The sequence below is a fragment of the Netta rufina genome, assembly GCF_964035555.1.
Source record: "Netta rufina genome assembly, chromosome: 18".
Classification (NCBI taxonomy): Eukaryota; Metazoa; Chordata; class Aves; order Anseriformes; family Anatidae; genus Netta; species Netta rufina.
The window spans coordinates 13,220,194-13,247,045 of NC_140142.1; the positions used below are offsets into that span (position 1 = coordinate 13,220,194).

The 26,852-nt window shown below is 50.6% G+C and overlaps 2 protein-coding genes across 2 annotated transcripts; one reads left to right on the forward strand and one right to left on the reverse strand.

Annotated features, from left to right (window-relative positions):
• Window positions 1–5,725: 5,725 nt before the first annotated feature.
• On the reverse strand, window positions 5,726–8,815 carry LOC311216528 (olfactory receptor 14C36-like; the record flags this gene model as incomplete). Its single annotated transcript, XM_084298057.1, has 2 exons — window positions 5,726–5,739; window positions 7,840–8,815. 2 exons carry the CDS (start codon window positions 8,813–8,815, stop codon window positions 5,726–5,728), a joined length of 990 nt encoding a protein of 329 aa, XP_084154183.1.
• Window positions 8,816–14,862: 6,047 nt separating this feature from the next.
• LOC311216529 (olfactory receptor 14J1-like) lies at window positions 14,863–15,507 on the forward strand (the record flags this gene model as incomplete). The annotated part of the gene is made up of 1 exon (XM_084298058.1): window positions 14,863–15,507. The coding sequence occupies one exon, from the start codon at window positions 14,863–14,865 to the stop codon at window positions 15,505–15,507; it is 645 nt and encodes a 214-aa protein (XP_084154184.1).
• Between the last annotated feature and the right edge of the window lie 11,345 nt (window positions 15,508–26,852).

The window sequence follows — 26,852 nt, forward strand, 5'->3', positions numbered from 1 at the left end:
CCTTAGCTTAGGACAATGGATGCCCGCCCTGGCTCCTCAACCACAGCTCCTCTGCAAGGTGCCCCTGCTCCTCCTCCCGTCAGCGAGGGTTGCCCAGTGCAAGCTTGCTTCCTGCTGACCCCACTCCTGGCCACAGAAGGACAGCGCTGGGGAGCACCCAAGCAGTGCCCAGCAGGGACCAGGCCTTGCAGGGAAGTGCCGGCACTGCCGCTGCTCCGGTGACAATATCCTAGTGTTGCAGTGCACCCCCTGTGACATCAGCCCATGTCATTAGAAGGCCTGTGAGGTCAGCAGCAAGAACATGGCACAGCTCGAGAGAGATGAGAGATTTCCCTTCTTGTCCTGAGAAACAGCCACTTACCTTCTGCCCAGCTCTTTTCAGGATCAGGAATAGATCAGGGACATCTCCAAATGGTGGCAAAGGCCATGGAATAAAGGAAGTGGAGCGCTGGAGATATCACCACTTCCCCCTTATACCAACATGCTTCTGCTGTTGGGAGCCCTCCCACGATGGTTGGGTTTGAGGCTTGTCCTGGGGCTTGGATTTTTCAAAAGATGGGAGCAAAGGCACCTGGGATGGAACAGCCCCTCAATGTGCCTGAACTCTTCACTGCATGGAACTCACTTCTGAAAGAAAGATGGGTTTTACAGAGTGAATTGGAGTACATGCCAGGGCCTCAGCACCATCCCCCAGTCTGCCATGCAGGAGCCAGAGGTGGTATATGAGGGAAGGGCAGACGTACCCTCACCATGTCATGATGAGAGAGAGGAGTAGGGCAGTGCTTCAGACAAAAAGGGGAGTGGGGAGAATGGTCTAGGATGGATGCCATGCTCTCCTGTAGGCTGCCACAGCCTCCCCATGGCCCACGGCTTTGGGCCTTCAGAGGAGGTGGAGACCACAGAAGAGGCTGAGGTGGAGGGGCAGCCTGCCCCTTGCAGCTGGACTGCCAGATCTGCCTGCAGGAGACCACTTGTGTCTTGGTGTCCACAATGGAGGAGGAACCCATCCTGATTTAGGATTTAAGCTCTCTCATTTCAGGAGACCTGTGGCATGCTGAAGGCAGGACTACAACCCCTGACTGTACTGCACACAGATGTATCTGGTCCCGTGTCAGCTGGACCATGTCAAGTGGGCTGCAGGGAAAGACAACAGTGAACATGTACAGTGCTGGGTATAGGTCTGTCTGTCAAAGCTCATCTCCTTCCATGTGCTGAAATGCAACTGGATTATGACATACATTTTGCAGCAGGAGTGTCAAGACACAGGTTTTCCTGTTTGCAAGTGCCAGATCCTGGAGAACATAACCTAGGTTGGCCCAGCTGGCTGCTGTGTACAGAAGCTGTCTCCAAGAACCCACAGAAAACATGGGGAATGTTTCCACCGAGCACTGTCACTGTCCTGTGACTCTCAGTGATTAAAGGCCCCCACTGTGACATGGAGTCATTGAACACAACTTACTCCAATGGCTTCCATAAGACTTTGCCCACTTCTTCAGCCTGGCTGCAGACATATACCTCCTGCCATGCTGTCACCCTGACTGGCTTTAGTCCCTAAACCATAAGGGCTCCCCCAGTCTGCTGCCCAGTCCATTGAAGAGATCCATGCATCCAGACAGATTCTTCACGTGGAGGGCAACCTCTCATTGATCATCCCCAATTGTCTCTTCTGAAGAATCTGCAACCATTCAGCACGATCACGCTGTGCCCCTGACTGTCTCTCCTCTGACCTTCTCCCAAAAGGGCTTCCACAGCCTGCTGCCAATTCCGTGGACAGGACAAAGGAAGGTGAATCTTATACAGATTTTATTAACTTTATTTTTATTTTAGGAGAAGTGATTCTGCTGTCAAGAAGTGTGTGTGCCAGCTGAGGGAGGGAAGCCTAGAGATTCCTTCAGGCTGTTTGCCAGCAGGTTCCCCTGCAGCCCCAGGGCCATGTGCAGGGAGCCTGGTGGGGGGCAGTGCAAGGGCCTTGGGCTGGGCCTCTATTGCTGAGCTGGGCCGGGCTCCTGGGCCCAAGGGGAGCTCCTGGCAAGCGGGCAGCGCTGCAGAGAGACAGCTCTGCCCAGGAGCAGCTCCTCTGCACAGCGCAGCAGGGCTGGGGGCACTGCCTGCAGCTGTCACTGGGAGGGGAGAGAAGGGACAGTTGTTAAAGACTGTGTGGAGTGTTAGAAATCTGAGAGTATATGGAAAAGCAATGCTTGCAACCCTTAACACGGTAAGTCTGAGTGCATTGCAATGCACTGGAGTATCCTGGATGTGCCCTAGACCTGGATTGTTCCAGAGCAGATGAGGCTGTACACAGAGCATGTCTATTTCTTGTAGAGAAGGACATGCTCCAGCGCAGCGGTTCCCTGCCATACGGTTATTGTCCAGGCCCCAAGGGCTCCCCTGTCGTGGGACAGCTGCACGCTGTGAAGCTGGGGGTGCAGGCAGGGGTGTCCACGGCTGTGGTGCAGAGCAGGGTCCCTGCTGTGCCCCAGGGGCTGTGTGGTGGGGCAGGGCCTCTGCCGCCTGCCAGGCTCAGCACTCAGCCTGCCCGGGGAGCTGCCCAGGGCGCTGTGGGGAGAAGCTGCGGGTGGAAGGAGCCCCCCCGGCAGGGCAGGGTCCTGCTGCTGGTGGGAGGCTGCTGCCCAAGGCAGCCTGCTCACAGCTCCACATCAAATCAAGGAAATTTCAAAGGGAACTTCACTCTCATCTTTCCTGAGCCTCTGCTTTCAGTTTTCTCTTCTTTTGGCTCACTGGGAATAGAAATAGAATTTGTTATTTCCAAGAAGAGACTGAGACTTACTCGACATAAGAAGGAAGTTTACAAGGACCCCCAGCAAGTCTCTGTCCTGCCCCTCAGCCCATAGCAAGCTCCACCACCACAGGTGCAGTGTCAGCAGGGTCGCTGTGAGCTGGGCTCTAGGATCTGCACAGAGTCAGCTGCCCCTGGGCAGAGCCCTGCTGCCAGGAGGTTTCTGCAGGGCAGAGCTGAGCACCCAGTGGGTGGGATGGGGGCTGTGAGCTGCAGGCAGGAGGTGTGGGGACAGAGACCCAGCTGCAGGCAGGGACAGCTGCAGGCAGCAGAGCCATGGGCAGGGGATGGCAGGACAGTGCTAACAGAATAATCTGGCACCTTTTTGTCTGCCCTCTAGCCCACAGGATTCTGGATGTGACTCATAACCTCAGTAGCAGGACCTCACTCACAGCAGGCCCTTCTGAGTTCCTGTTTGTCCCTCACCTTGCCTCCCCTGGCATAAGCACTGTGCTATTCCTCTCTCTTCTTGGAGCTGCAGCTTCTGTTCTTGCTTTATGGCTTCCTGCAATTTGGGAGATGGGGCTTTCAGCTGCAGCTCAAGCACTGACCCTCTGGGTCCCACCACGCAGATGTGTCCATAGGAGGAAGGTGCCTAGAGTTCCCCTTCTAACCTGTGGAGCTCTGGGCATTGCGGTCTGTGGGGTACGGACAAAGCTGTATCTCATTCCGGGGACTTTCTGAGGCCACAATCATTGATCAGTTCAATGTGGGTAACTAGACTGAGCCCTAGAGGAGTCTGGCTGAGACCAGGGTAGATGGGCAGACTGGCTATCCTCACTGCACTAAGGACATTAACTTTGCCTTCCAGGACTCACAAGAGCTCACCTGGTATTTCTCACAACTGCCAGGGTTTCCTACCCTCTAAAAATGCTCATGAGTGTGATGCAGATAGAACAAAGTAAATCACAAGTACATCAGTCAAGAGTGTTGAGAGTGGTAATGCTGTGAAGTCCAATACATCAGAGGTAGATTTAATCAGAGATCACTCCTGGTTTCTTTTCATGTAGAGCTGTAGGACAGGTCTGAATCCTCCAGCACACACAGCAGAGACCGCTGCTCCCAGGGCCACATTCCTCTAGCACCAACCAGACCTCAGGCAAGGGAGCAAAAGAAACGCCTCAGAAAGGGAAAAGTCACTGTAGGGGTGTTTGGACGGGAAGAGAATTAGGTTTTATCTCTTAATGATCACTGTCTTTTCTTCCTTGGGTATTCCCCTTTGTCCAGGAAGATCAGATGTCCAACAGCAGCTCCATCACTGAGTTCCTCCTCCTGGCATTTGCAGACACACGGGAGCTGCAGCTCCTGCACTTCGTGCTTTTCCTGGGCATCTACCTGGCTGCCCTCCTGGGCAACGGCCTCATCCTCACCGCCGTAGCCTGCGACCACCGCCTGCACACCCCCATGTACTTCTTCCTCCTCAACCTTTCCGTGATTGACCTGGGCTGCATCACCACCACTCTCCCCAAAGCCATGGCCAATTCCCTCTGGGATACCAGGGCCATCTCCTACACAGGTTGTGCTGCCCAGGTCTTTCTGTTTGTCTTCTTGATATCAGCAGAGTATTATCTTCTCACTGTCATGTCCTATGACCGCTACATTGCCATCTGCAAGCCCCTGCACTACGGGACCCTTCTGAGCAGCAGAGCTTGTGCCCAGATGGCAGCAGCTGCCTGGGGCAGTGGGGTTCTCTATGCTCTGCTGCACACTGCCAATACATTTTCCCTGCCCCTCTGCCAAGGCAATACTGTGGACCAGTTCTTCTGTGAAATCCCCCAGATCCTCAAGCTCTCCTGCTCACACTCCTACCTCAGGGAAATTGGGCTTCTCACAGTTAGTTGTTTTCTGTTCTGGGGGTGTTTTGCTTTCATTCTTTTCTCCTATGTACAGATTTTCACGGCTGTGCTGAGGATGCCCTCTGAGCAGGGATGGCACAAACTCTTCTCCACATGCCTCCCTCACCTGGCTGTGGTCTTTCTGTTTCTCAGCACGGCCATGTTTGCCTATCTGAAGCCCCCCTCCATCTCCTCCCCATCCCTGAACCTGGTGATGGCTTTCCTGTACTCGGTGATGCCCCCAGCAATGAACCCCCTCATCTACAGCATTAGGAACCAGGAGCTCAAGAATGCCATTAGGAAAGTGATGTCATGGATGTTTTTCAGGATATGCTGAGGAAACTCATTGTGCCTTTCCGCAGCTATAAACTGCTTCTTTCCTTCTTCAGATGAATTACAGTTTATGTAAAGACATGGAAAGCCTGTCTTAATTTCTGGAGGGATTTGTTTGGTTTTGTTTTTCTATTTCCCCATGTGATAATGTTTTCCACAAAGAAATGCTGTTCTTCATCCTGTTGTACTCAATTACCAACATGTAAGAGAATCATGAAAAGGACCCTAAAGGTCATGTAATTTCAGCCCCTCTGTTCTGGGCAGGGTTGCCAAGCACTAAAGCAGGCTGCGTGGAGCCGCATGCGGAGCCGCATCCAGCCTGATGGATATTTTGTGTGACCCTGAGGCTTTGCATAAATAAGGAGCCAGAGTCTTTGTGTATTTAAACAAAATAAATGAAACCAAAACAACCTCTTTGTCTGAGACCCACTCTCAGCTGATCAGGAAGTAATGGGAATAGCAAACACCTTTCTGGCTGCAGCAGCTCGGGGCAGGCTGCCCTGGCCCTGGGGCAGTAGGAGATGCTTGAGGACCTCCAGGGATGGCACGGAGGGGCGGCAAGCCTCTGAGGATCTCCTGCAGAAGAGAGCAGGGGGCACAGCAGGGGACATTGACCTCTGTACACTTGTGCCATGGTTGTCCGCATCTGTGGGGCTGAGCCCTCTGTGCCTCAGGAGCTGCTGTGGCTTTCAGAGGGGCTGGGGCTGTGGTGGCAGTGCCCAGAGCCCTGCAGCAACTTACAGTGGGCACTGCAGTGGGGCTAGTGCCACTGGACTGAGCAAAAGGCAGGGAGGTGAGCAGAGGGCAGGGAGGTCAAGAGCTGGCACTCAGGACCTGTGTCAGGGGAATGGCCAACTGCGCCGGTCTCTGTCCTGGCCCACAGCCCTGCAGACCTGGAGCAGGGCTGTTTGCAGAGGCCCCCATGGAATGTGGCTGGGTCAGGGCAGGTGCCGTGGGCTGGAGGAGGTTGCAAAGGCAGGAGGGCCATGGTGGGAAGGGACCATGAGGGTGCCATTGGGATTGTAATGGGGGAGTTCCTCCCAGCAGCCCTGAATGTGCACTGCCGTGTGCGGTGCCCTGGCAGCACAGCTGTGGGACTCTGTGTGGGGCAGTGGGGCTGGGAAGCTGCAGGGACAAGGCTCTGAGAGGGGCCACAAAGGAGCTGGCAGGGGGTGACAGCAAGGACAGGCTCCAAAACAGGAATTTATGGTGGAGACGGAGATATGGATTTAGCAAGGGCAGAGCTCACCTGGAAGTGGTGTTACCAAGAAAAGTCAAGAGCAAAGAGAAGAGCTTCTGCTGGAGCTAAGGCTCAGATTTCTCACCCAGCTCACCCAGGGATCGTCCTGAGCAAGGCAGCCACGAGCCCTGCCTGCCCTCCTGGCTGCCCCGCGCCGGCAGGTGGCTGTAGCAGAGGGGACCCCCAGCCAGCCCCTCGATGGGGCTCTGCCAGCCCCTCGCCCTCCCCTCTGCAGTGACGGCATTGCTGCCCAGGGGGCTCTCTGATGCGCAGGACAATTTCAGGGAGGACATCTGCCCATGTGCCAAAAGGACCTACTACCACCAAGATGCATTTGGTGTTTCAAACTGTCACTGGCAGAGGTCTTGCAAAGTCTTTCTGCAGTTGTGCCCAGGGACCTTCACTCCATTGGTCCTGGGCTGGGCCTTTCACTTCAGCTGAACCTCTGTCGGCCGTGGCACAAGCAAGATGCCTCTTACAGCTGTGCTCTGCATCCTCCTTCATCGGAGGGCACCACTCCGTGTCCTTCGCTCTGCTCACAGTGTTTGTCTTAGCTCATGGACGAACGAGATTTGATCTGCTTGAGTCTTCTGAGGCCCAATCCGAGGCCTATTGCCTGCTGCACCTATAGCGCAATAACTATTACTTTCCCTTACTACACTGATTGACCTGATGAGTCTGTTCATATTAATTGCTTTTAATTTCCCTAGTTGGAAGGGGACATATTCCCAGACTGGGACAAGCTGCTGAGCTCTGCCACAGCCCCTCACAGTCACCTGCTATTGAGTCTTTCAGCCTCAGGTTGTCACACGTGACTCAACACGAGTTTCTCAGGGTCTCAATGGCCATTTCAAGTGTAGTGAACTCCAGCAATCCACTGGCAAGTGTGCCAGGATGCATGGTGCATTTCCACAGGAATCCCTCGCAGAACCTATGGTTTTATCTAGGCCACAGTCTCAAGTTCCCAGACTGCAGTGGCTGCCTTCCAATGATTGTGACTTATGTTAGACTCATAGAACCATAGAACCATAGTGCCATGTAGAGTGGGAAAGACCTCCCACATCATTTGGGTCAGGCCAAAGACGACAAGCTAACAAACTCTGACCTGTATACAGCTCTTCCTGATAAATTCGGCAGTGGCCCTGTGTTCCTTTTGTTTCCTCTTTAACTGTAACTTCATCAGGAATAGTTCATCTTGGTACCATGGCACAAGCATACAGAGGTCAGTGTCCCCTGCTGTGTCCCGTTCTCCTCTGCAGCAGACCCTCAGAGGCCTTCAGCCCCTCCGTACCATTCCTGGGGGTCTTCAGGCATCTCCTGCCACCCCAGGGCCAGGGCAGCCTGCCCTGATATGCTGCAGAGAGGAAAAGGTTTACTATTCCTGTTTATTAATCCACTGAAAATAGGTCTCAGAGAAAGAAATTGCTACAGCCTCATTTATTTTGATTAAATACACAGAGAGCCTGGAGCTTTTTTTTCAGTGAAACCATAGGTCACACAGACAAGGGAATACTCAGGTAGAAGGAAGTGAAGGGCTTTTCTGTGTAGGCAACATTACAAGGACACAAAGGAAAAACAACCAAATAAATCAACAAACACCAAACAGAAAGGCAAGAGTGCCTGTCGTGACATACGCTGGGAGTCATTTGCAGAAAAAGGCAGACAGTCTGTGGCCACAGATAAAAACCCAATCAACAGTTTCCATATTGAATCCCTGAGATCCTGGTTCCTCATGCTGTAGATGAAGGGGTTCAATACTGGAGGCAGCACTGAATACAGAACTGCCACAACGAGGTTCAGGTTTGGGGAGGAGATGGAGGGGGGCTTCAGGTAGGCAAATATGACAGTGCTGAAAAAGAGTGAGACAACGGAGAGGTGAGGGAGGCACGTGGAAAAGGCTTTGTGCCGGCCCTGCTCAGAGGGGATCCTCAGCACTGCCCTGAAGATCTGCACATAGGACACCACAATGAAAACAAAGCATCCAAAACCCGAAAAGGAAGTGAACATGAGAAGCCCAGCTTCCCTGAGGTAGGAGTCTGTGCAAGAGAGCTTGAGGACCTGGGGGATTTCACAGAAGAACTGGTCCACAGTATTGCCTTGGCAGAGGGGCAGGGAAAATGTATTGGCAGTGTGCAGCAAAGCATAGAGAACCCCACTGCCCCAGGCAGCTGCTGCCATCTGGGCACAAGCTCTGCTGCCCAGGAGGCTCCCATAGTGCAGGGGCTTGCAGATGGCAATGTAGCGGTCATAGGACATGACAGTGAGAAGAAAATACTCTGCTGATATCAAGAAGATAAATGAAAAGACCTGTGCAACACATCCTTCATAGGAAATGGCCCTGATATCCCAGAGGGAATTGGCCATGGCTTTGGGGACAGTGGTGGAGATGCAGCCCAGGTCGAGGAGGGCGAGGTTGAGGAGAAAGAAGTACATGGGGGTGTGGAGGCGGTGGTCGCAGGCTACGGCTGTGAGGATGAGGTCGTTGCCCAGGAGGGCAGCCAGGTAGATGCCCAGGAAGAGCGCGAAGTGCAGGAGCTGCAGCTCCCGTGTGTCTGTGAATGGCAGGAGGAGGAAGTCGGTGATGGAGCTGCTGTTGGACATCTGAGACATCCTAGACAAAGGGATGATCCAAGGAAGGAAAGACAGTGTTAATTAGGAGACGGATCTCTGAGAAAAACTTAATCCATCTCTCACTGAAACCCCCTACAGTGACTTTCCCATTTCTGGGACTTTTCTCCTGCTCTGTAAATGTAAACCCTTACATTTTCCCCAATATTCAACCTAAACCTCCCCTGGTGCAACTTCAGGCCATTTCCTCTTGTCCTATTGCTGGCCCCAGTACTGTGCCCTGGGGGACTCCACTTGTGACCTGCTGCCAATTGGATTTAACTCTGGGAAACAGAGTTGAAAACTTTACTAAACCTTAGGCAGACAACATCCACTGCCTTTCTCTCATCCATTAAGTGCATCACCTTTTCATAGGAGAACAGGTTCATCAAGCAGGATCTGCCTTTCATTAATACAGGCTGACTGATCACCTGGTTACCCTGTATGTGCTGCATGATGGCAGTCAGGATAATCTGCATCATATCCTTCCATGGCACCAAAGTCAGACTGACAGGCCTGTAGTTCCCTGGGTCCTCCTTCTGGCCTTTGCTGTAGATGGGCATCACATTTGCTAGGGGAGAGTTGACTGGGACCTCCCCTGACTGCCAGGACTGCTGATAAATGTTGCAAAGTTACTTGGTAAGTACTTCTGCCATCTCTTTCAATACGCTTGGGTGGATCCCATCTGGCCCCATTGTGTATGTGTAAGTGGAGTAGCAAGTCGCTAAACATCTCCTCTTGGATTAGGAGGGCTTCATTCTGCTCCTCACCCCTGTCTACTAGCTCTGGGGGCTGGACACCCAGAGAACAACTGGACTTCCTACTAAAGACAGAGGCAAAGAAGGCATTAAGCACCTCTGCCTTTTCATCATCTCTTCTCAACTGTGTTTCCCCCCATATATTATTAAGGATGGAGATTCTCCTTAGTCCTCCTTTTGTTGCTAAGGTATTTATAAAATCATTTTTCATTCTCCTTTATGGCAGTAGCCAGACTGAGTTCCAGTTGGGCTTTGGCACATCTAATTTTCTCCCTGCACAACCTCACAACATCTTTGTAGTTAATCCTCCTGAGTGTCCTTCTCCTCCTTACAAAGATTATAAACTCTCTTTTTCTTACTGAGCTTCAGCCAAAGCTCTCTGTTCAGCCAGGCCGATCTTCTCCGCTGGCTCATCTTTCATCACACGGGGATGACCTTTTCCTGTGCCTTTAGGATTTCGTTCTTGAAGTGTGTCCAGCCTTCCTGGACTCCTTTGCCCTTCTGGACTGCCTCCCAAGGGACTCTCCCAATCAGTCTCCTTAACAAGCCAAATTCAACCCTCCAGAAATACAGGGAGGCAATACTGCTAACCCTGCTCCTTACCTCTCCACGACTCAAAAGCTCTATTAATTTGTGATTGCTATGCCCAAGATTTGCCTTCCAACCTTCATATCCCCCCCAAGTCCTTCTCTGTTCACAAGCAAAAAGTCCAGCAGGGCACCTTCCCTGGTTGCCTCACTCACCAGCTGCATCAGGAAGTTATTTTCCACCCACTCCAGAGACCTCCTAGACTGTTTCCTCTCTGCTGTGTTGTCTTTCCAGCAGACATCTGGGAAGTTGAAGTCCCCCACCAGACTGTATTTTCAGTAACCCAGTCAGTGTCAGCCAGTGTGTGAGTGGCTGTAGGACAAGGATGCACTCCAGATATTCCAGGCTTTCATTCAATAACCTGCCATGCTCTAGGACAGAAGTGACTGAGCACAAGCTAAAATATCAAAGCTCTTTTGTGTTTGTATAGAGCATTCCCATACTCCAAATTCACCTCTAGAAGAGTCCAAAACACTCCAGGTACTCACAATTGACATAAGCTATAGCAGAATTATTGCAGCCTGTTGCAAGGAGTCCTGGAAGTGCTTTTCCCTGATGACCAGCTCTGGTGAAGGCCTTGGGTTGCTTGGCTTGGAATGAATGCCAGTGGATATTGGAAAGCAAGAGAACCAAGTCTTTGCACAAGTTTGAGCCCCAAGGCTGCATGCCACTCACAGAGGTTGCCCAGGTGAAATGTGGCAGCAATAGGTTCTGCTGAGAGGCAAAACCCCTCTCTCAATGGAAGGGACGAGCAAGAAAGCCTTCGTCCCATTTGGCTGATCTCACAGTAATAAGCAGGCACAAAGCTGCCAGGCTGTCACCGTGACTATGGCAGTGTGCCACTCTGTCAAGCAACAAGCAGCGTTTTGGGAGAATTCAGCCCTATTACTTGCTCTACAAGTAAATGGCCACTTTTCTGACCCTGTCAGGATTCTCATGCATTTGACATCACAAACAAAAGCTGGTGTCTCCTTCCTAGCAAGAAATAACACCAAGCACTAGTAAAGGCTGAGTAGAGGGGGAGGATCACCTCCCTTGGCCTGCTGGAAACACTTTTCTGAATGCACCCCAGGATCCCATGCACCCCAACGGCACACTGCTGACTCGTGCACAGCCTGATGTCCCCCAGGACTCCCAGGTCTTTCTCTGCAGAGCTGCTCTCCAGCAGGTCATTCCCAGCCTGTACTGGTGCTGGGGGTTTTTCCTCCCTAGGAAGGAGACAGGACCCTGCACTTGCCCTTGTTGAACTTCATGGGGTTTCTCTCAACGTATCTCTCCAGCCTGTCAGGGTCCCTCTGAATGGCAGCACAGCCCTCTGGGGTATCAGCCACTCCTCCCAGCTTTGTGTCATCAGCAAAGTTGCTGAAGGTGCACTCTGTTACATCATGCACTTCACTGATGAATAAGTTGAACAACAGAGAGGAACTTTGGCACGTCCCATAGCCCTGCACACAGGTAGGGCATTTCCTGCTGCAGGAATCAGTCAGCACAGTGTTTAGAGAGGGCCAGTCAGTGTTTGCTTTGTCTGCTCCCAAGTGTTTTCCCCAGGACAGACCCTGCTGCCTTCCAGGAGCCGTGAGCCCTGGAGCCCCAGGGCCATGTGCAGGGAGCCTGGTGGGGGGCAGAGCAAGGGAGGCCTTGGGCTGGGCCTCTGCTGCTGAGCTGGGCCGGGCTCTTGGGCCCAAGGGGAGCTCCTGGCAAGCGGGCAGCGCTGCAGAGAGACAGCTCTGCCCAGGAGCAGCTTCTGTGCACAGCGCAGCAGGGCTGGGGGCACTGCCTGCAGCTGGCACTGGGAGGACATAGAAGGGAGAGTTGTTAAAGACTGTGTGGAGTGTTAGAAAGCTGAGAGTATATGGAAAAGCAATGCTTGCAACCCTTAACACGGTAAGTATACGTGCATTGAAATGCACTGGAGTATCCTGGATGTGCCCTAGACCTGGATTATTCTTGAGCAGATGAGGCTGTAGACAGAGCGTGTTTATTTCCTGGAGAGAAGGAAATGCTCCAGCTCAGGGGTTCCCTGCCATAGGGTCATTGTCGAGGTCTGTAGGGTTCCCTTGTCTTGGGCCGGCTACAGGCTGTGAAGCCGGGGGTGCAGGCAGGGGTGTCCAGGGCTGTGGTTCAGAGCAGGGTCCCTGCTGTGCCCCAGGGGCTGTGTGCTGGGGCAGGGCCTCTGCCGCCTGCCAGGCTCAGCACTCAGCCTGCCCGGGGAGCTGCCCAGGGCGCTGCGGGGAGAAGCTGCGGGTGGAAGGAGCCCCCCTGGCAGGGCAGGGTCCTGCTGCTGGTGGGAGGCTGCTGCCTGGTGCAGCCTGCTCACAGATCCATTGTACATCAAGGGCATTTCCCAAACAATTTTTCTAAGCAAGCAAGGCCAAAATAGGGATTTTCTGCCCTCTTTTCAGTTGCCTACTCTACTGGAAGGGAGAGGAAGCAGGAAGAAATCCAAGAGAAATATGAGCACATTGCTGAGACTCCTGAACTGGAACTTTGATGGTCGGTATGTTTGTGAGCTGCTCCAAATGTACCTTCAGCCTCTCCTCTTCATATTGAAAGAAACAGCATCGACTTTGCTGACCGCATCTGGGCTTTCTGATAGGTCCTTTTCCACCTGATAAGATGCACAAGCAGCTAAGCATTCTCTTGCATATTGACAGGTTTCTGAAGGGCAAAGTTTACTGTGCACAGATTTGGATGAGGCTGTGAGCAGAAACAGGAACAGAGACAGGGAAACAGCTCCCAGAAAGAAAACCTTTAGGTATCAGGGATATGATCAGGGAATGAGAGGACGGTTAATAAGAAGTCTTGTCCGAGGGAGAATTCATCAGAATACTCCATATTTTTTTCCATTCAGTGCAGACCTCTGAGCATGCCCCCTTGCCTCCTCTCCCACACAGAAAAGCCTCTGCCCTCACGGCCATGAGTTCAAGGCATGGATAATGTCTTCTGCAGCCAGAGCTCCAGCAGAGCAGAGGTGCATCTCTCCAGCCACTTGCCCATTTCCACCTGTGCTCCAACTGCAGAGGGGGTCAGCTGCCTGGGGGTTGTGGACAATGCAATATGTGAGGCTGGGGAGAGAGTTGACTTTCCCTTCATGAAGGACCATCACCAGGTCATTTGGATATCTCCTTGGGTGTCCTTTCAATCTGTGAGCTGTCCTGCAGGCTGCAAATCTTTTCCATAGCATCTCTGTGTTTTGTGAAACCCGGGGAAGAAGCAGAGAGATGCTACATGCAACTGTTGGGTTGGTGAAATGAATGATTGGTGTCCTTGACTAGAGGTGCGGTGCTGAGACTTTTTTCAGGTACCTTGAGAAAGGCTGGGCATTGACAGATTGGTCGTGGATTCATCTGGTCTCAGCAGCATTTGGCTTCTTTTCAGGGTAACATAAATGTGATTGCCCTCCATCTACAAAAGCTCAGGTAGTTGGGGACAAGTCCAGCCAGCTCCCTCGCTCTGCTCTGAGCCACAGGGAATCCCTTTGCCTCTCAGGTCTCACAGCCATTCACTGTGAGTGCATCAGAAATGCTCAGGATTTCTGACTTCTGAGAACACTGTTTGGGCATGAAGAGTGGGAAGAGAATGTGTATTAAACATTGTCCCTAAAACTCCTTTCTGCCAACTGCATTATGTAGCACCGGAATGCAAATGTTAACATGCTGACATGAAGATGATCAGCATACCTCTCCTTCGAAGAACGGCTGAGAGAGCTGGGGCTGAGCAGGGTGACCTCACTGCAGCTTTTCCGTACTTAAAGGGGTCTTATAAAAAAGATGGAGAGCTACTTTTTGATCAATCAGATAATGACAGGTTCAGGGGAATGGCTTTAAACTAAAAGAGGGGAGATTCGGAGGGAATTTTTCACTCAGAGGGAGGCGAGGTACTGAAACATATTGCCCAGATAGGCTGTGAATGTCCTGTTCCTAGAGGTGTTCAGGACCAGGCTGGATGAGGTCCTGGGCATCGTGATCTAGTGGGTAGCATCCCTGCCCATGGCAAGGTGTCTGGAACTAGATTATCTGTAAGGTCACTTCCAACCCGAGCCATTCTGTGATACTATTCCTTTTTGTGTAAGAAGGGATTTCATATGACAAAATCTGAAAATAAAACCTTGCCCTCCTGCCATGTTCCTGTGCACTCCCTGCACTGGTCAGGACTGATTCCCTTGCGAGACCAGAACCAGAGCCCCCTGTTCCTCATTTGAGACTGAACCTTAAAAATGAAGCTCATGTCATGGAGCTAAACCAAAGATTCCAGCAGAAAAGCAAAAAGCATTTGAGTATGGCAGGGGAGGTCTAAAAGGAATGGCATAGGCTTCACTCAGAGAAACCTGTCCTAACATGTCATTGTCTTTTACTACCTGTACAGATCTCCATACCCAACAGGCAGCACATGTCCAACAGCAGCTCCATCACCGAGTTCCTCCTCCTGCCATTTGCAGTCACGCGGGAGCTGCAGCTCCTGCACTTCGTGCTCTTCCTGGGCATCTACCTGGCTGCCCTCCTGGGCAACGGCCTCATCCTCACTGCTGTAGCCTGCGACCACCGCCTCCACACCCCCATGTACTTCTTCCTCCTCAACCTCGCCCTCCTCGACCTGGGCTGCATCTCCACCACTGTCCCCAAAGCCACGTCCAATTCCCTCTGGGACACCAGGGCCATTTCCTATGCAGGATGTGTTGCACAGGAATTTCTGTTTGTCTTTTTGATGTCATCGGACTGTTCCCTTCTTACCATCATGGCCTATGACCGCTACGTTGCCATCTGCAAGCCCCTGCACTACGGGACCCTCCTGGACAGGAGAGCTTGTGCCCAGATGGCAGCAGCTGCCTGGGGCAGTGGCTTTCTCAATGCTGTACTGTACACTGCCAATACATTTTCACTGCCCCTCTGCGGAGAAAATGCTGTGGACCAGTTCTTCTGTGAAATCCCCAAGATCCTCAAGCTCTCCTGCTCACATTCCTACCATAGGGATCTTGGACTTCTCACATTTAGTAGTCTTCTGTTCTTGGGTTGTTTTGTTTTCATTGTTCTCTCCTATGTTCAGATCTTCAGGACTGTGCAGAGGATGCCCTCTGAGCAGGGACGGCACAAAGCCTTTTCCACATGTGTCCCTCATTTGGTCGTGATCTCTTTGTTAATCACCACTGGTGTGTTTGCCTACCTGAAGCCCCCTTCTATCTTTTCTCCAGCCCTGGACCTGGTGGTGGCAGTTCTTTACTCTGTGGTTCCCCCAGCACTGAATCCCCTCATCTACAGCATGAGGATGCAAGCACTAAAGGATGCTATTGTGAAAGTGCTTTTATGGACATTTTTCAGGAATCATAAATGTCCCATATCTCTCCAAAGGTGACCCCCTGTATCCATTCAAACCTTGTGTTGCCTTCTTTTGCATTATTATGTTTTGTCTTGTTTTCATATTTCATTATTTTTAACTGCTGGTGCTTCTGCTTTTCATCCCTCCCCACCCTCCCCCCAAATCCTTTCACTCCTACCACTGATATTGAGGAATGAACATGCATTGTGTCAGATGAAGCCCGTCCAAGCCTGTTTAAAAGTGTGTATCAATGTGGACTTTCTTGTAGCAAAGTAATAGCTGTATATAAATTAAATGGGACTTTTTCACTTCCTGATGGCTGAGCTTGTTGTTTAAAGCTCAGTATTGGTGGCATCAACCAAAGGGAAAGTACAAAATCCCAGGTGGGAGCTGGTCTTGAAGATGTCTGGCTCCTTCCTCCTGTTGGGATGTGTGGCTTTGAGTGGGGCAGTGGTGCTGGGCCAGCCCAGAGACAGGCCTGTGGACAGGAGCCACAGCACTGCGGCAAGTTCCCACAAGGCCACCACCCCAAAACTACTGCCAGGCCCCAGCCAGGCCGGCCTCTCCCCTCAGTCACAGCAATGATCCCAGGGACCAAGAGACACCTGGGGCAGGATGTGAGGGTGCACCAGCCCCAGCGCTCCTGGCATCCCTGGGCAGCACCAGCCCCAGCGCTCCTGGGCACCATGGGCACCAGGACTCAGACCGATTTAAGGTACCACAGAAAAGTTCTCAGAAATACTGCCAGGTATCACATAACTACAGAACATTTGAGGTTGGAAGGGAGCTCTGGAGGTTTCCTAGGCCAACCCCAAGCAGGATCAGCCTGAGCAGGTTGTCCAACTCCATGTCCAAATGGGATCTGACTGCCTCTAGGGATGAAGCTTCCACAGCTTCTCTGAGCAACCCATGCCACTCATCAACCAAAGTCACAGTACAGAAGTGCTTTCCTGTGTTCAGATGGTTTTACCAATGTTTCATTTGGTGCCCACTGTCTCACTGGGTGCCAGAGAAAAGACTTGGGCTGCCTTGTCTTTATCTAATATGGATAAGACCCCTCTCACGGATCTCATGGACTTGCCACTCCAGAAGGCAAGGTTGGAAAGAGTGAGGCAAAGAGGGCAGTGAGCAGTGCCTCAGCTCTCCCTATGGCCTTTGCCACCAGGGCCCTCCCTTCATTTAGCAGTGGGTGTGCCTTTTCCCTAGCCTTCCTTTCACTGCTGATGTACTGATTCACTTCTTGTAGAAGTCTTTCTTGTTTTTCTTCATGTCCGTTGCCAGATTCAACTCCAGGAGGGCTTTGGCTGGCCTAAGAATAACAGTGCTCATAAATTTAACATTGATGACCTAGAGAAACCCGTTACGTGGCTTGTTCCCTGCTGTGTTGGTATTCTAGCAGAAATCTGGTTGTTTCAACTTCCTCTGTGAGGAATGGCACTTGCAAACATGAGGCATTTTTCACTTTTCTGAGAAAGGCCATAGCTGCTGCTTCTTCCTTACAGGAGGTCTCTAGGTGATAGCAACTACAAGGTCACCCATGTTGGTGTGCCTGCTCATTCAAAGCCATGAACTCTCATCAGCAACACCAGGGCAGAGTTCCTTGCATTGCCTCTGCTCTCCTTTAGAAACGTCAGCTCCCCTTCCGTGCCTTACAAGCCTGTCCACTCCTGGCTGCGCTCCTGTTATGGGCTGTCACACCATCTCTGCTATCCAAAATGAGACCTCTGTAACCCCACACAGAACTCTGGTTACTCCTTCTCTTCTACACACTGTACACATCAGTGCCCTGGCACTTCAGGGAGATGCCCAGCAATTCTGATTTGCCAGAAAGGATATCACAGGATCACAAAATTACAAAATGTTTGAAGTCTGGAAGGATGCAATATTGACCCCACATTGCTCTGCTCGTGACTGACTGTAGTGGGTTTACGTGGCAAGATTTTGGCAGCAGGGGGCCATAGGGGTGGTTTCTGTGAGAAGGATCTAGAAGCTGCCCCATGTTTGGTAAGGGCCCCATAGTTTTCCAGAGCTGAGCCAATAAGCGATGTTGTTTTGCGCTTCTGTGAGAGCATATTTAAGACAGGGAAAAAAAACGCTGTGGAGACAAAAAACAGCAGCTGGGAGAGTGAAAGGAGTGAGGAATGGCCTTGCAGGCGCCAAGGTCAGTGCAGACGGAGGGGGAGAGGTGCTTCAGGCACCGGAGCAGAAGTCCCCTGCAGCCCGTTGAGGAGACCACGGTGGAGCAGGTGGCCCTGCACCGACGGAGGCTGCTGTCTGTGGAAGATCCCTGCTGGAGCAGATTCCGGGCCGGACCTGTAGCCCGTGGAGAGGAACCCACGCAGGAGCAGGTGACCTGGCAAGAGCTGCTGACCATAGGGGAGCCAGGTTGGAGCAGTTTCCTCCTGAGGGATGGACCCCGTGGTACGGACCCATATCTGGAGCAGTTCTGGAAGAGCTGCTGCCTGTGGGAAGCCCACGCCGGATCAGTTCAGCAAGGACTGTATCCCGTGGGTGGGACCCCACAGCACAGGGGATGAGAGTGACCGAGAAGGAGCGGCAGAGAAGAAGTGCTGTAGACTGACCATAACCCCCATTCCCCCGTTCCCCTGCTCCGCTCAGGGGGAGGAGGTGGAAGAGGGTGAATGGGAGGGGAAGGTGCTTTTGGTTTCTTTCCTTTGTTTCTCACTTCTCTAGCTTGTTAGTAATGAGCAATAAATCTTACTATCTTCTTATGCTGAGTCTGTTTTGCCCGTTACAATCATTACTGCGTGATTTTCTTGTCCTTATCTCAACCCTGGAGCCCTTTTCACATATTTTCTCCCCATTCCTCTTTGAGGAGGGGGAGTGAGAGAGCGGCTGTGGTGGAGCTTGGCTGCCCACTCGAGAGGAACCACGACACTGACCTCCACCTAGACTGTGTGTCACAGGGCTGTGAGCCCAGCTGTCCAGGCACTTTTCAGTTCACCTCACTGCCTCCTCATTCTACTCAGATGTCATCAGCTTCTCTATCAGGATCTTATGAGAGACATCTCAAGAGCCTTTCTGAAGACAAGGCAGACAATATCCCCTTCTCTCCCCTCACTTACCAAGGCAGTCTTTTCATTGGAGAAGGCTATCAAGTTGGTAAGTCATAAGAAACCCGTGGTGAATCCATGTTGACCACTCCTGATCACTTTCTTGTCCTCCATGTACTTGGAAATGTTTTCCAGGATTAGCTGCTCCATCACCTTCCCAGGAACTGAGGAGAGGCTGTCTGGCCTCTAGTTACCCATGTCCTCCTTCTTGCCTTCCTTGAAGACATGGGTCATATTTGCCTTCCTCAGCTCTGCTCTGGGCTTAAAAAGGAGGTTCAGGGGAGACCTTATCATACTCTACAATCACTGTAAATGGGGCTATAATGAAGTTGGGGTGGGTCTGTTTTCCCAAGCACCAAGTGATAAGACAAAAGTGATAAGACTTAAGTTCTGCCAGAGGAGGTTTAGGTTGGATATTAGGAACAATTTCTTCTCTGAAAGAGTTGTGAAGTATTGGAACAGGCTGCCAAGGGAAGTAGTTGAGTCGTCATCCTTGGAGGTCTTTAAAAAACATGAAGATGTAGGGCTACATGACATGTTTTAATGGTGGACTGGGCAGTGCTAGGTTAAAGGTTGGACTGGATAATCCTAGAGGTCATTTCCAACCTAAATGATTCTATGAGTCACAGATAAGTCTGTGCTCTGGGCTTTTGGGTATTGGTTGGAGTCTGCCACTTGTGCCATAAAGATTTGGCTGGCTCATAAACAGGAAGGATGTGTGAGGGAAGTCCTAGCACAGGACTGGCCATTGCTTGACAGCAAAGAGATAAAAGCAGGATGTATCCAACTTCTCTAACCTTGCTCTCTGCTCTGCTTAGCCCTGAGATGTAAAGGTGAAATGTGCCAATATGTGCATGTCCTGGGAACATAATCTCCCTTCCAAGTGTTGGGAAGAAGTATATTTTTGGAAAGAGTTGCATTTTTTTTTCTTTACATAAAGGGGGATGTCATCATCTTGCTGGTCCATGTACATGACCTATTTAAAAAAAAAAAAAAAAAAAAGGTGAGAATTTGTGGACAAGCATAAAAAGTTCTGAAACTGAAGTCTTCTTACAAATTTATTACATTAAATTAAGGAATTTTCCACATACATTCAATTTGGCCTACAATGTCCTTCAGGACTTGATTCAGTTGCCCACAGAGATGTTGCTGCTGCCTCAAGGATGTCCTGGAACAGCTGAAGCACTCATTTGGGACTATGAGATATGACACAGGACCTTCTGTCTTTAAAAAAACATGTTCAAAGTCCCTTAGAAGACATTCAGAATTAATATCAGTTAGAGGTTGCTGGTATTTTATCTGTAGGTAGACAACTAAAAAAAAACACACAGCAGAAAGAGGAGATTCTTAGATTCTTTCCTAGAAAGGTTATTATTATTATTATTATTATTATTATTATTATTATTATTATCATCATTATTACTATTACTATTATTATTATTATTATTATTGAAGTCAGTTCCTTTAAGGAGATTCCTGGCATCTCCCTAATGAACCCCATAGGAATTGAAGACTTCAGGAGAATTATGCCCAAAGCCTTGGCTTGTGAGGGAGTTGTGCATGTTGATTTGCCCTCTGCTGCCAAGTTCCTGAACTGCAGATCCTGAAGCAGGTCTGAAGAAGTAAAGGACAGAAGCAAGACCCCAAATGTTTGAGGGTGTTGGCCAACCCTGATGAGGGTTATCCCAGAAGAGGCCACGAGAGAAATAACCAGACAAGGTGCCCATCCCTGGAGATGGTGGAGGAGGAAATCAGAGGCACTGGTTACAGGTGGAAAATCAAATGGAGAAGTTGCTCTGAAAGCCTTTGATGCGTTTCACCAAGGGGGGTGGCCAAGGCCTGAGCGCATCCCCTGGGAAGGGGGATCCTGCACTTCCTGGGCTGCTCGGGGCTCTGGCAAGGGCAGTGTGATGTGGAAGTGTGCAATTCCAAGTGTAGGACACTGGTAGGACACTTGCCAGGCTCTGTGGGGTTGAGGAGGTAACATGGCCTCGGGGCTGTAAGGGGCCAGTGTCCTCTGATGGGCCTCAGTGGAAGAGGCTGCAGCTGTAGTCCTAAGGACATCAGTTCCACTGGGGGCTCCAGCCCCACAGTGGCCCTCTGCCATCCCCCTCCACAGCCTGTCCCAGATTTTCCTCTAACTGTGCTTGCATCCCTGCATGCTATTACCACACACTCACTTTCCCAGCTCACTCTGACCCCATGATTGCCAAAGCTGTCCTAATTTCTCTCCATCCTTTCTGGCTTTATCTTGAAATAGAACCCTTTATTTTTCTGAGGATTTACCAATACCCGTGGTTTCCTCATCAGGCTTCTTCCAATGCCTGATCCTAATGGTCCTCTATCAGCCAATACATGTATGTCCCAGACCCACATTTGCTTGAATTGTTTTTGTATTGAATCTCTACATTGCAGGCCAGAACTCCACATCATACTTCTGGAATGGAAAAGGCCACACTAAATCAGGTATGCCTGTGAATGAAGTGAATGTGGCCCATGGATAAGTGTACACCTCTGAAGGCACACCTGCAAGCATCCGTGGCTGCTGGTAATTCCATGACACAGTAGGTAAAGCTCTGAAGGGACTGTGGCTCATGACTAAGGCTGTGTTGGAACAGATACACCTCTAAAGGGCTGTGGCCGGTGGATGAGCCCAGTCTGGAGCAGGGGTGAGGGGAAGAGCTCATTGCAATGTCAGATTCTGCGGCCTGGTCTGTGCTGTGGTTTAACCCAGCAGGCAAATAAGCACCACACAGCCATGTTCCACAGCAGGAAACACTCGAACCAATAGCAGAGGAGCCTCACAAGGAGCAGTGCAAGTGCAGCAGTGACCTAACCTGAGCTGGCATTGGTGCCCTGTCACTCCATGTAACATATGTCTTCTCCTGTCCTTTGGGGCCACAGCAAGACATAGAACCCAATTCATGGACTAAATGGACTCCTTGAACATTTTATGAAGATTTCAGAGAGGTGGCCCATAGACTAAGGGAATGATATCTGTGTTTTAATTGCGGGGTGCTGATTAATGAAGATGTATTGGAAAGTCTGGGACCTGTCATGATACAAATGGTACAGAACAAGGGCTGGATATTGTCCTGGTTACTTCTTGGGTGACTTTTTTGGCTCTCAACCCAGCTCAGAGAGGTTGTTTTGTTCCTCCACAGAAGGACACAGAATGGATCAGTCAGAACTCCACCTGCATGCCTTGCACAGATGAGGCTTCAGTGTGTACATTTTGTGTGTGTACTGAGGTAAACCTGAGTGAGCACAAATGCCCTCAGCCTGTGTCCATTCCTCATGCTGTGGGGCATCTCAGATGAGTGCAGAGCAGGGCAATGCACTGCAGGGCTGGGGTGCCTTCCAGAATCTGGGAGAGGCAGCAGGTGCCACAGGGACACCACAACCACTGCAATGCCCTGCCTTTGGGTGTGCAAGGGAAAAACTTGTGTGTTCTTGCCTGTCTCCTGCATCACCTTCCCTTTCCTTCCCGGACTATGTCAGCAAATGTGCCAGAGGGACCAGAGAGCTTTCTGGAGACTTGGAATGACATCAAACCTGTCTTCCAGAAGAGGAGAAAAGAGGGTGGAAAGAATTATGGTTGGTCAGCCTCATCTTAGTCCCTCAGAGGTGATGGTGCAAGTTTTTCCACAGCCACCTCCAGGCACTTGAAGGACAAAAACAGGATTGCTGAACCCATAGGGGAGGGGAAAGAAAGGGACGCTGTCTACCTGCACCTTGGCCTGTCACTTTGTCTCCCAGAGACTTCTCATAGCCTGATTGATGCTAAGTGGACTTATCAAATGGATGAGGCTGTGGGTGGGAATTTGGCTGGGCAGTCAGGCCCCAGGTGTCATCCGTGCTGCAAAGTTCTCCTGTCAGGCAGTTCATAGCAGCATCCCTCAATGATCAGCACTTGGGCCAACACTGTTGAATGTCGTCATTAACTCTTGGAATTACAGGATGGAGCACACTTTCAGATCCTTTCTGGGTGGTGCCAAGCACAGAGGAGCCCTTGACCAACCGCATCTAGTTTAGGCTCCCTTGAGCAGGAAATCTGAAGAGGATGCCATTCAGGGGTCTCTTCCAACATGAGTTATTTTGTGATTCAATGGCTCTCTCTACTGGAGAGCTCTCTGAAATCCTGAAAGGTAGAGTAAGAAGAAAAGAGAGGCAAAGGGAGAGAAACATCGTGTATTACTATGAACACAGTAGATCCTGTGAAGATGGTTTCCATATTTGAAGCAATGGTATGGTAGAAAATTTATTGATAAAATCCATTAAATTTTTTCCTTTTAATTGGGTCAAGTCCTGGCCCACAACCAGGTTGCGATGTGGGTATATTATTTGGAGGTCTGTTGTGCCTCAGAAACTTCAAATCCATTAAAACCATCTGGTCACCTCTGACTCTGGAGCACACAGGCCAGTGGCAATAACATGGCTGGGGACAGGGCCTTTGAGGTGGCTTCTTCCTGAAGTAGCTGATTTGTCAGCCCTTGCCTCCTGGCTGACATCTGTGCTTTTCAACTTACACCTGCCAGCATCCCTGATAAGGCAGCAGAAGGCACCTGCTTGGCACACTGATTGTGAGATGCCCTCTGTCTGAGAGCCTGACAGGCCCTATGCAGGAAGAGGCCTTGGGTGTGGGTTTTATATCTACCTGAGAAGCTAAAAGGCCAGCAGCAGTTATATGGCTTGGAAGATCCTGGTGAGGTTTCTTCTGTCTGGTCAGGCCATAGGGCTCCAGAAGGCTGACGGCTTTGGACACCTACTAAAAAAGGGGGTTGTGAATTACAGAGCTTTCTCTGGTGATGAGAAACAGCAGAAGAATGTCAAAACTGCTACAAAGTGCTGTTTGGATGGTGAAGAGCGGGCATGAAGAGCGGGGAGGAGGAAATGTCACTGAAAGGGTAGTGCCGTGGTGCTAGAGGTCACGCAGAAGTCTGTGGTCAGCTCATGCCATTGTGTTTCAAAGACGTGCCAGTGAGGGTGGGCAGACAACAGTGAAAATACGGAAATGCCAGGGTGAGAGCAAAGTGGAGAAGCAAGGCGGGTGCCTACAGCCTGCAGGGAAAAGTGGGAAGGGATAGGACAGTGCAGGGCAGCAACCCAGTGGGGAGGCCAGCAGGTGTCATAGCGTTGTCCTTCACACAGCATGACATACCCCACATCCCACTGCCCCAGGAAGAGCCCTGAGCCATGGGTGAGGGACAGGACTTCCCTGCCCAGGGGCTGAGGGCCAGGGTTTGGCCTTTCTGCTTCACCAAACAAACCAAGGCCTTTACTCAGCATCAGAGTCTCCTGCCCAGTGCCTTTGTCTACCTGCAATCATGGCCTCCAATTGTCTGTTCTAACAAGTCCATGGGGAGGCCTTGTCAGTAATGACCCTCACTGGGGCCTATTAATACTCCCAGACATTTCAAAGTTTCCTACTGACTTTAACTTCTCCTGCAGTTGCATCATTCTCTTCTTACTACCTGAGGTTTATGGACTCAGCACCAAATGCACCATGGGGCTCATTACAATTCAGCCATTTTCATCCAGTCTTCCAGACTTGTACAGTTAATTAGTGAGGTTTCAAGAATGCAGTTTAAAGAGGAAGTTTTCAATAACCACTTTACAAAACAACATTTTCCTATGTAAGCTTATTTAATTTAGCAGCATTCACCAGTTGACATGGATCCAAAGTGTCTCCTAAGGAGGTCTGGATGGATAGGAAACGCATTCCCCTGAAGTCCTAGACTGTATGGACAACCTTGCTGCTCAGCTCTCCATCCCCACCACTTCTCTCATCAGCCACCATGACTTGCATCACTTTTAATTACACCAGACTTCTCCACTGCAGGTGGATGTTACAGCTTCTTTGCACCAGCTGCTGCCTCCTTACCAGAGAAAAGTAGATGCAAACAGTTTTTTCTTGTTATTTACATGTGCGTCTTTGTTATTAATACTTAACAAAAAATACAGCAAAGAAACACATGTTAAAAAAATAGTAAAAAATAAGTCCACAGCAGTGGGCCATATCCAAGTTGCACCATGCACAGGGGATAAGTGTACAAAAACATTTGATTCAAATAGATGGGAAATGGTAAATGAGAAATACAGCTACAGAGTTGTCTACATGGATGACGAGAGAGGCTACCAAAGGACGGGCAAGTTGAATTCCCCTCAAGTCCCAAGAAGCAACTCGATGCATGAGAATTATCTGAATGACCAAAGAGCAAGTGGAGGGAAACTCTGCAGAATAATGGAAACTGAACGTGTCCAGATAGTCTGCTGGAAAGGTGACTTCTGATATGGTCTCTTTAATCAGGCCAGCTGGAAATACCTGAAAGGCTAGTCCTGCCTGACCAGCGTCTTCTATGACCAGTGACCTGCCTGGGGGATGAGGGAAAGCCTGTTGACATAGTCTACCTAGACTTCTGCAAAGCCTTTGATACAGTCTCCCATAGTATTCTCCTGGAGAAGCTGGCAGCCCATGGTTTGGACAGGTACACTCTATGCTGGGTTAAAAGCTGGCTGGATGGCCAGGCCCAGAGAGTAGTGGTGAACAGAGTGAAATCCAGCTGGCGAGCAGTCACCAGTGGTGTTCCCCAGCAGTTGTTGTTGGGGTCCATCCTCTTTAATATCTTTATTGATGATTTGGATGTGGGAATTGAGTGCACCCTCAGTGAGTTTGGAGATGACACCAAGTTGGGGGGAAATGTTGAACTGCTGGAGTGTAGGAAGGCCCTGAAGGGGGACCTGGACAGGTTGGATCGATGGGCAGAAGCCAGTGGGATGAGGTTCACCATGGCTAATTGCCAGGTCCTGCCCTTTGCTCAAAATAACCCTATGCAATGCTACAGGATTGGGGTAGAGTGGCTCTGGTGAGGCTGCACCTCGAGTACTGCATTCAGTTTTGGGCCCCTCACTTCCAGAAGGGTATCAAGGTGCTGGAGCATGTCCAGAGAAGGGCTATAAACCTTGTGAAGGGCCTGGAAAACAAGTGCTATGAGGAGCAGGTGAGAGAACTGGGGTTGTTTAGTCTGGTGAAGAGGAGGCTCAGGGGAGACCTTGTTGCTCTCTACAGCTACCTGAAAGGAAGTGGTTGGGAGCTGAGGGTCAGCCTCTTCTCACAGGAAACTAGTGATAGAACTAGAGGGAATGGCCTCAAATTGTACCGGGGGTGGGTATTAGGTTAGAAATTAGGAGATATTTCTTCTCAGAAAGAGTAGTCAGGCATTGGGATGGGTTGCCCAGGGAAGTGGCAGAGTCACTGTCCCTGGGGGTGTTTAAGGAAAAGCTGGACATGGTGCTTAAGAGCATGGTTTAGTGGGTGACATTGGCAGTAGGGCAACGGTTGGACCAGCTGATTTTGGAGGTATTTTCCAACGTTGGCTTATGATTCTGTGATTCTCTGACGGGGAAGATGAAATGAGGTGCACAAGAGACAGAGTTCTGGCAATGCCAAGGGAAGATCAGTATTTTTTCTCCTGCTGTAATAGACATCATTAAATATGATCATTTTGATTTCATGGGACACCTCAAATATTGTATTAGAAGTGTTCAATCATTTCAGCTGATTGCAGTGTGCTGATTGAAATTTTTGAAATTCTTAAAAAAAAAAAAAAAGGTAGGCAATTTTCAGTCTTACACCAATAAAATGACAATTTTCTGTTGTGCATGGAGCCCTGATGTCACAAAACCCTCCCTGCCCAACCCTCTGTGATGGGCAGAGGAGCAGGGGCACCTTGCAGAGGAGTTGTGGTTGAGGAGCCAGGGCGGGCATTCCTTGTCCTGAGCTGAGGGCCAGCAGCATGAAGGGCTCCTGGAGAGTGACCATTACTTCCACCCTTACTGCCATGTTCTCAGGGCTCCTGCAGCTCTCCTCGAAAGGTAAGGTTGTCAGGAGCTCCTTCTCAAGGGGTGACACAGCGGCTGTCAGCTGTCCAAAGGTGCAAGTCCTGAGCTGTGGGGGAGGCTGGACAGGGCTTGTGGCTGCTGTGGGAGCTTGTGACTCTTGGGTCCTCATGCTAGGGCTGCCCTGAGCCGTAGGGCTTGTCTGGGCATGGCTCAATGTGTCCTCATGATGGGGGACAAATCAGGGCCAGGTTTCCCTGGGAGCTGGTGCCTCTTTGGGATCTGGATCTTGGTGGAAAGTTGTCTAGTGTCTCAGAGACTGGTGTGGCCTGCAGCTCCCACAGGCCTCTCAGGAGTGTGCCAGAAACCCTTCCCCTTGTACTGCTCTCCTTCAGGGGAACTCTGTTCCTTGGGTGACGAGACACTGGAGAGCAGCCTTTCAGAGAGGGATCTGGGGGTTTTGGTTGA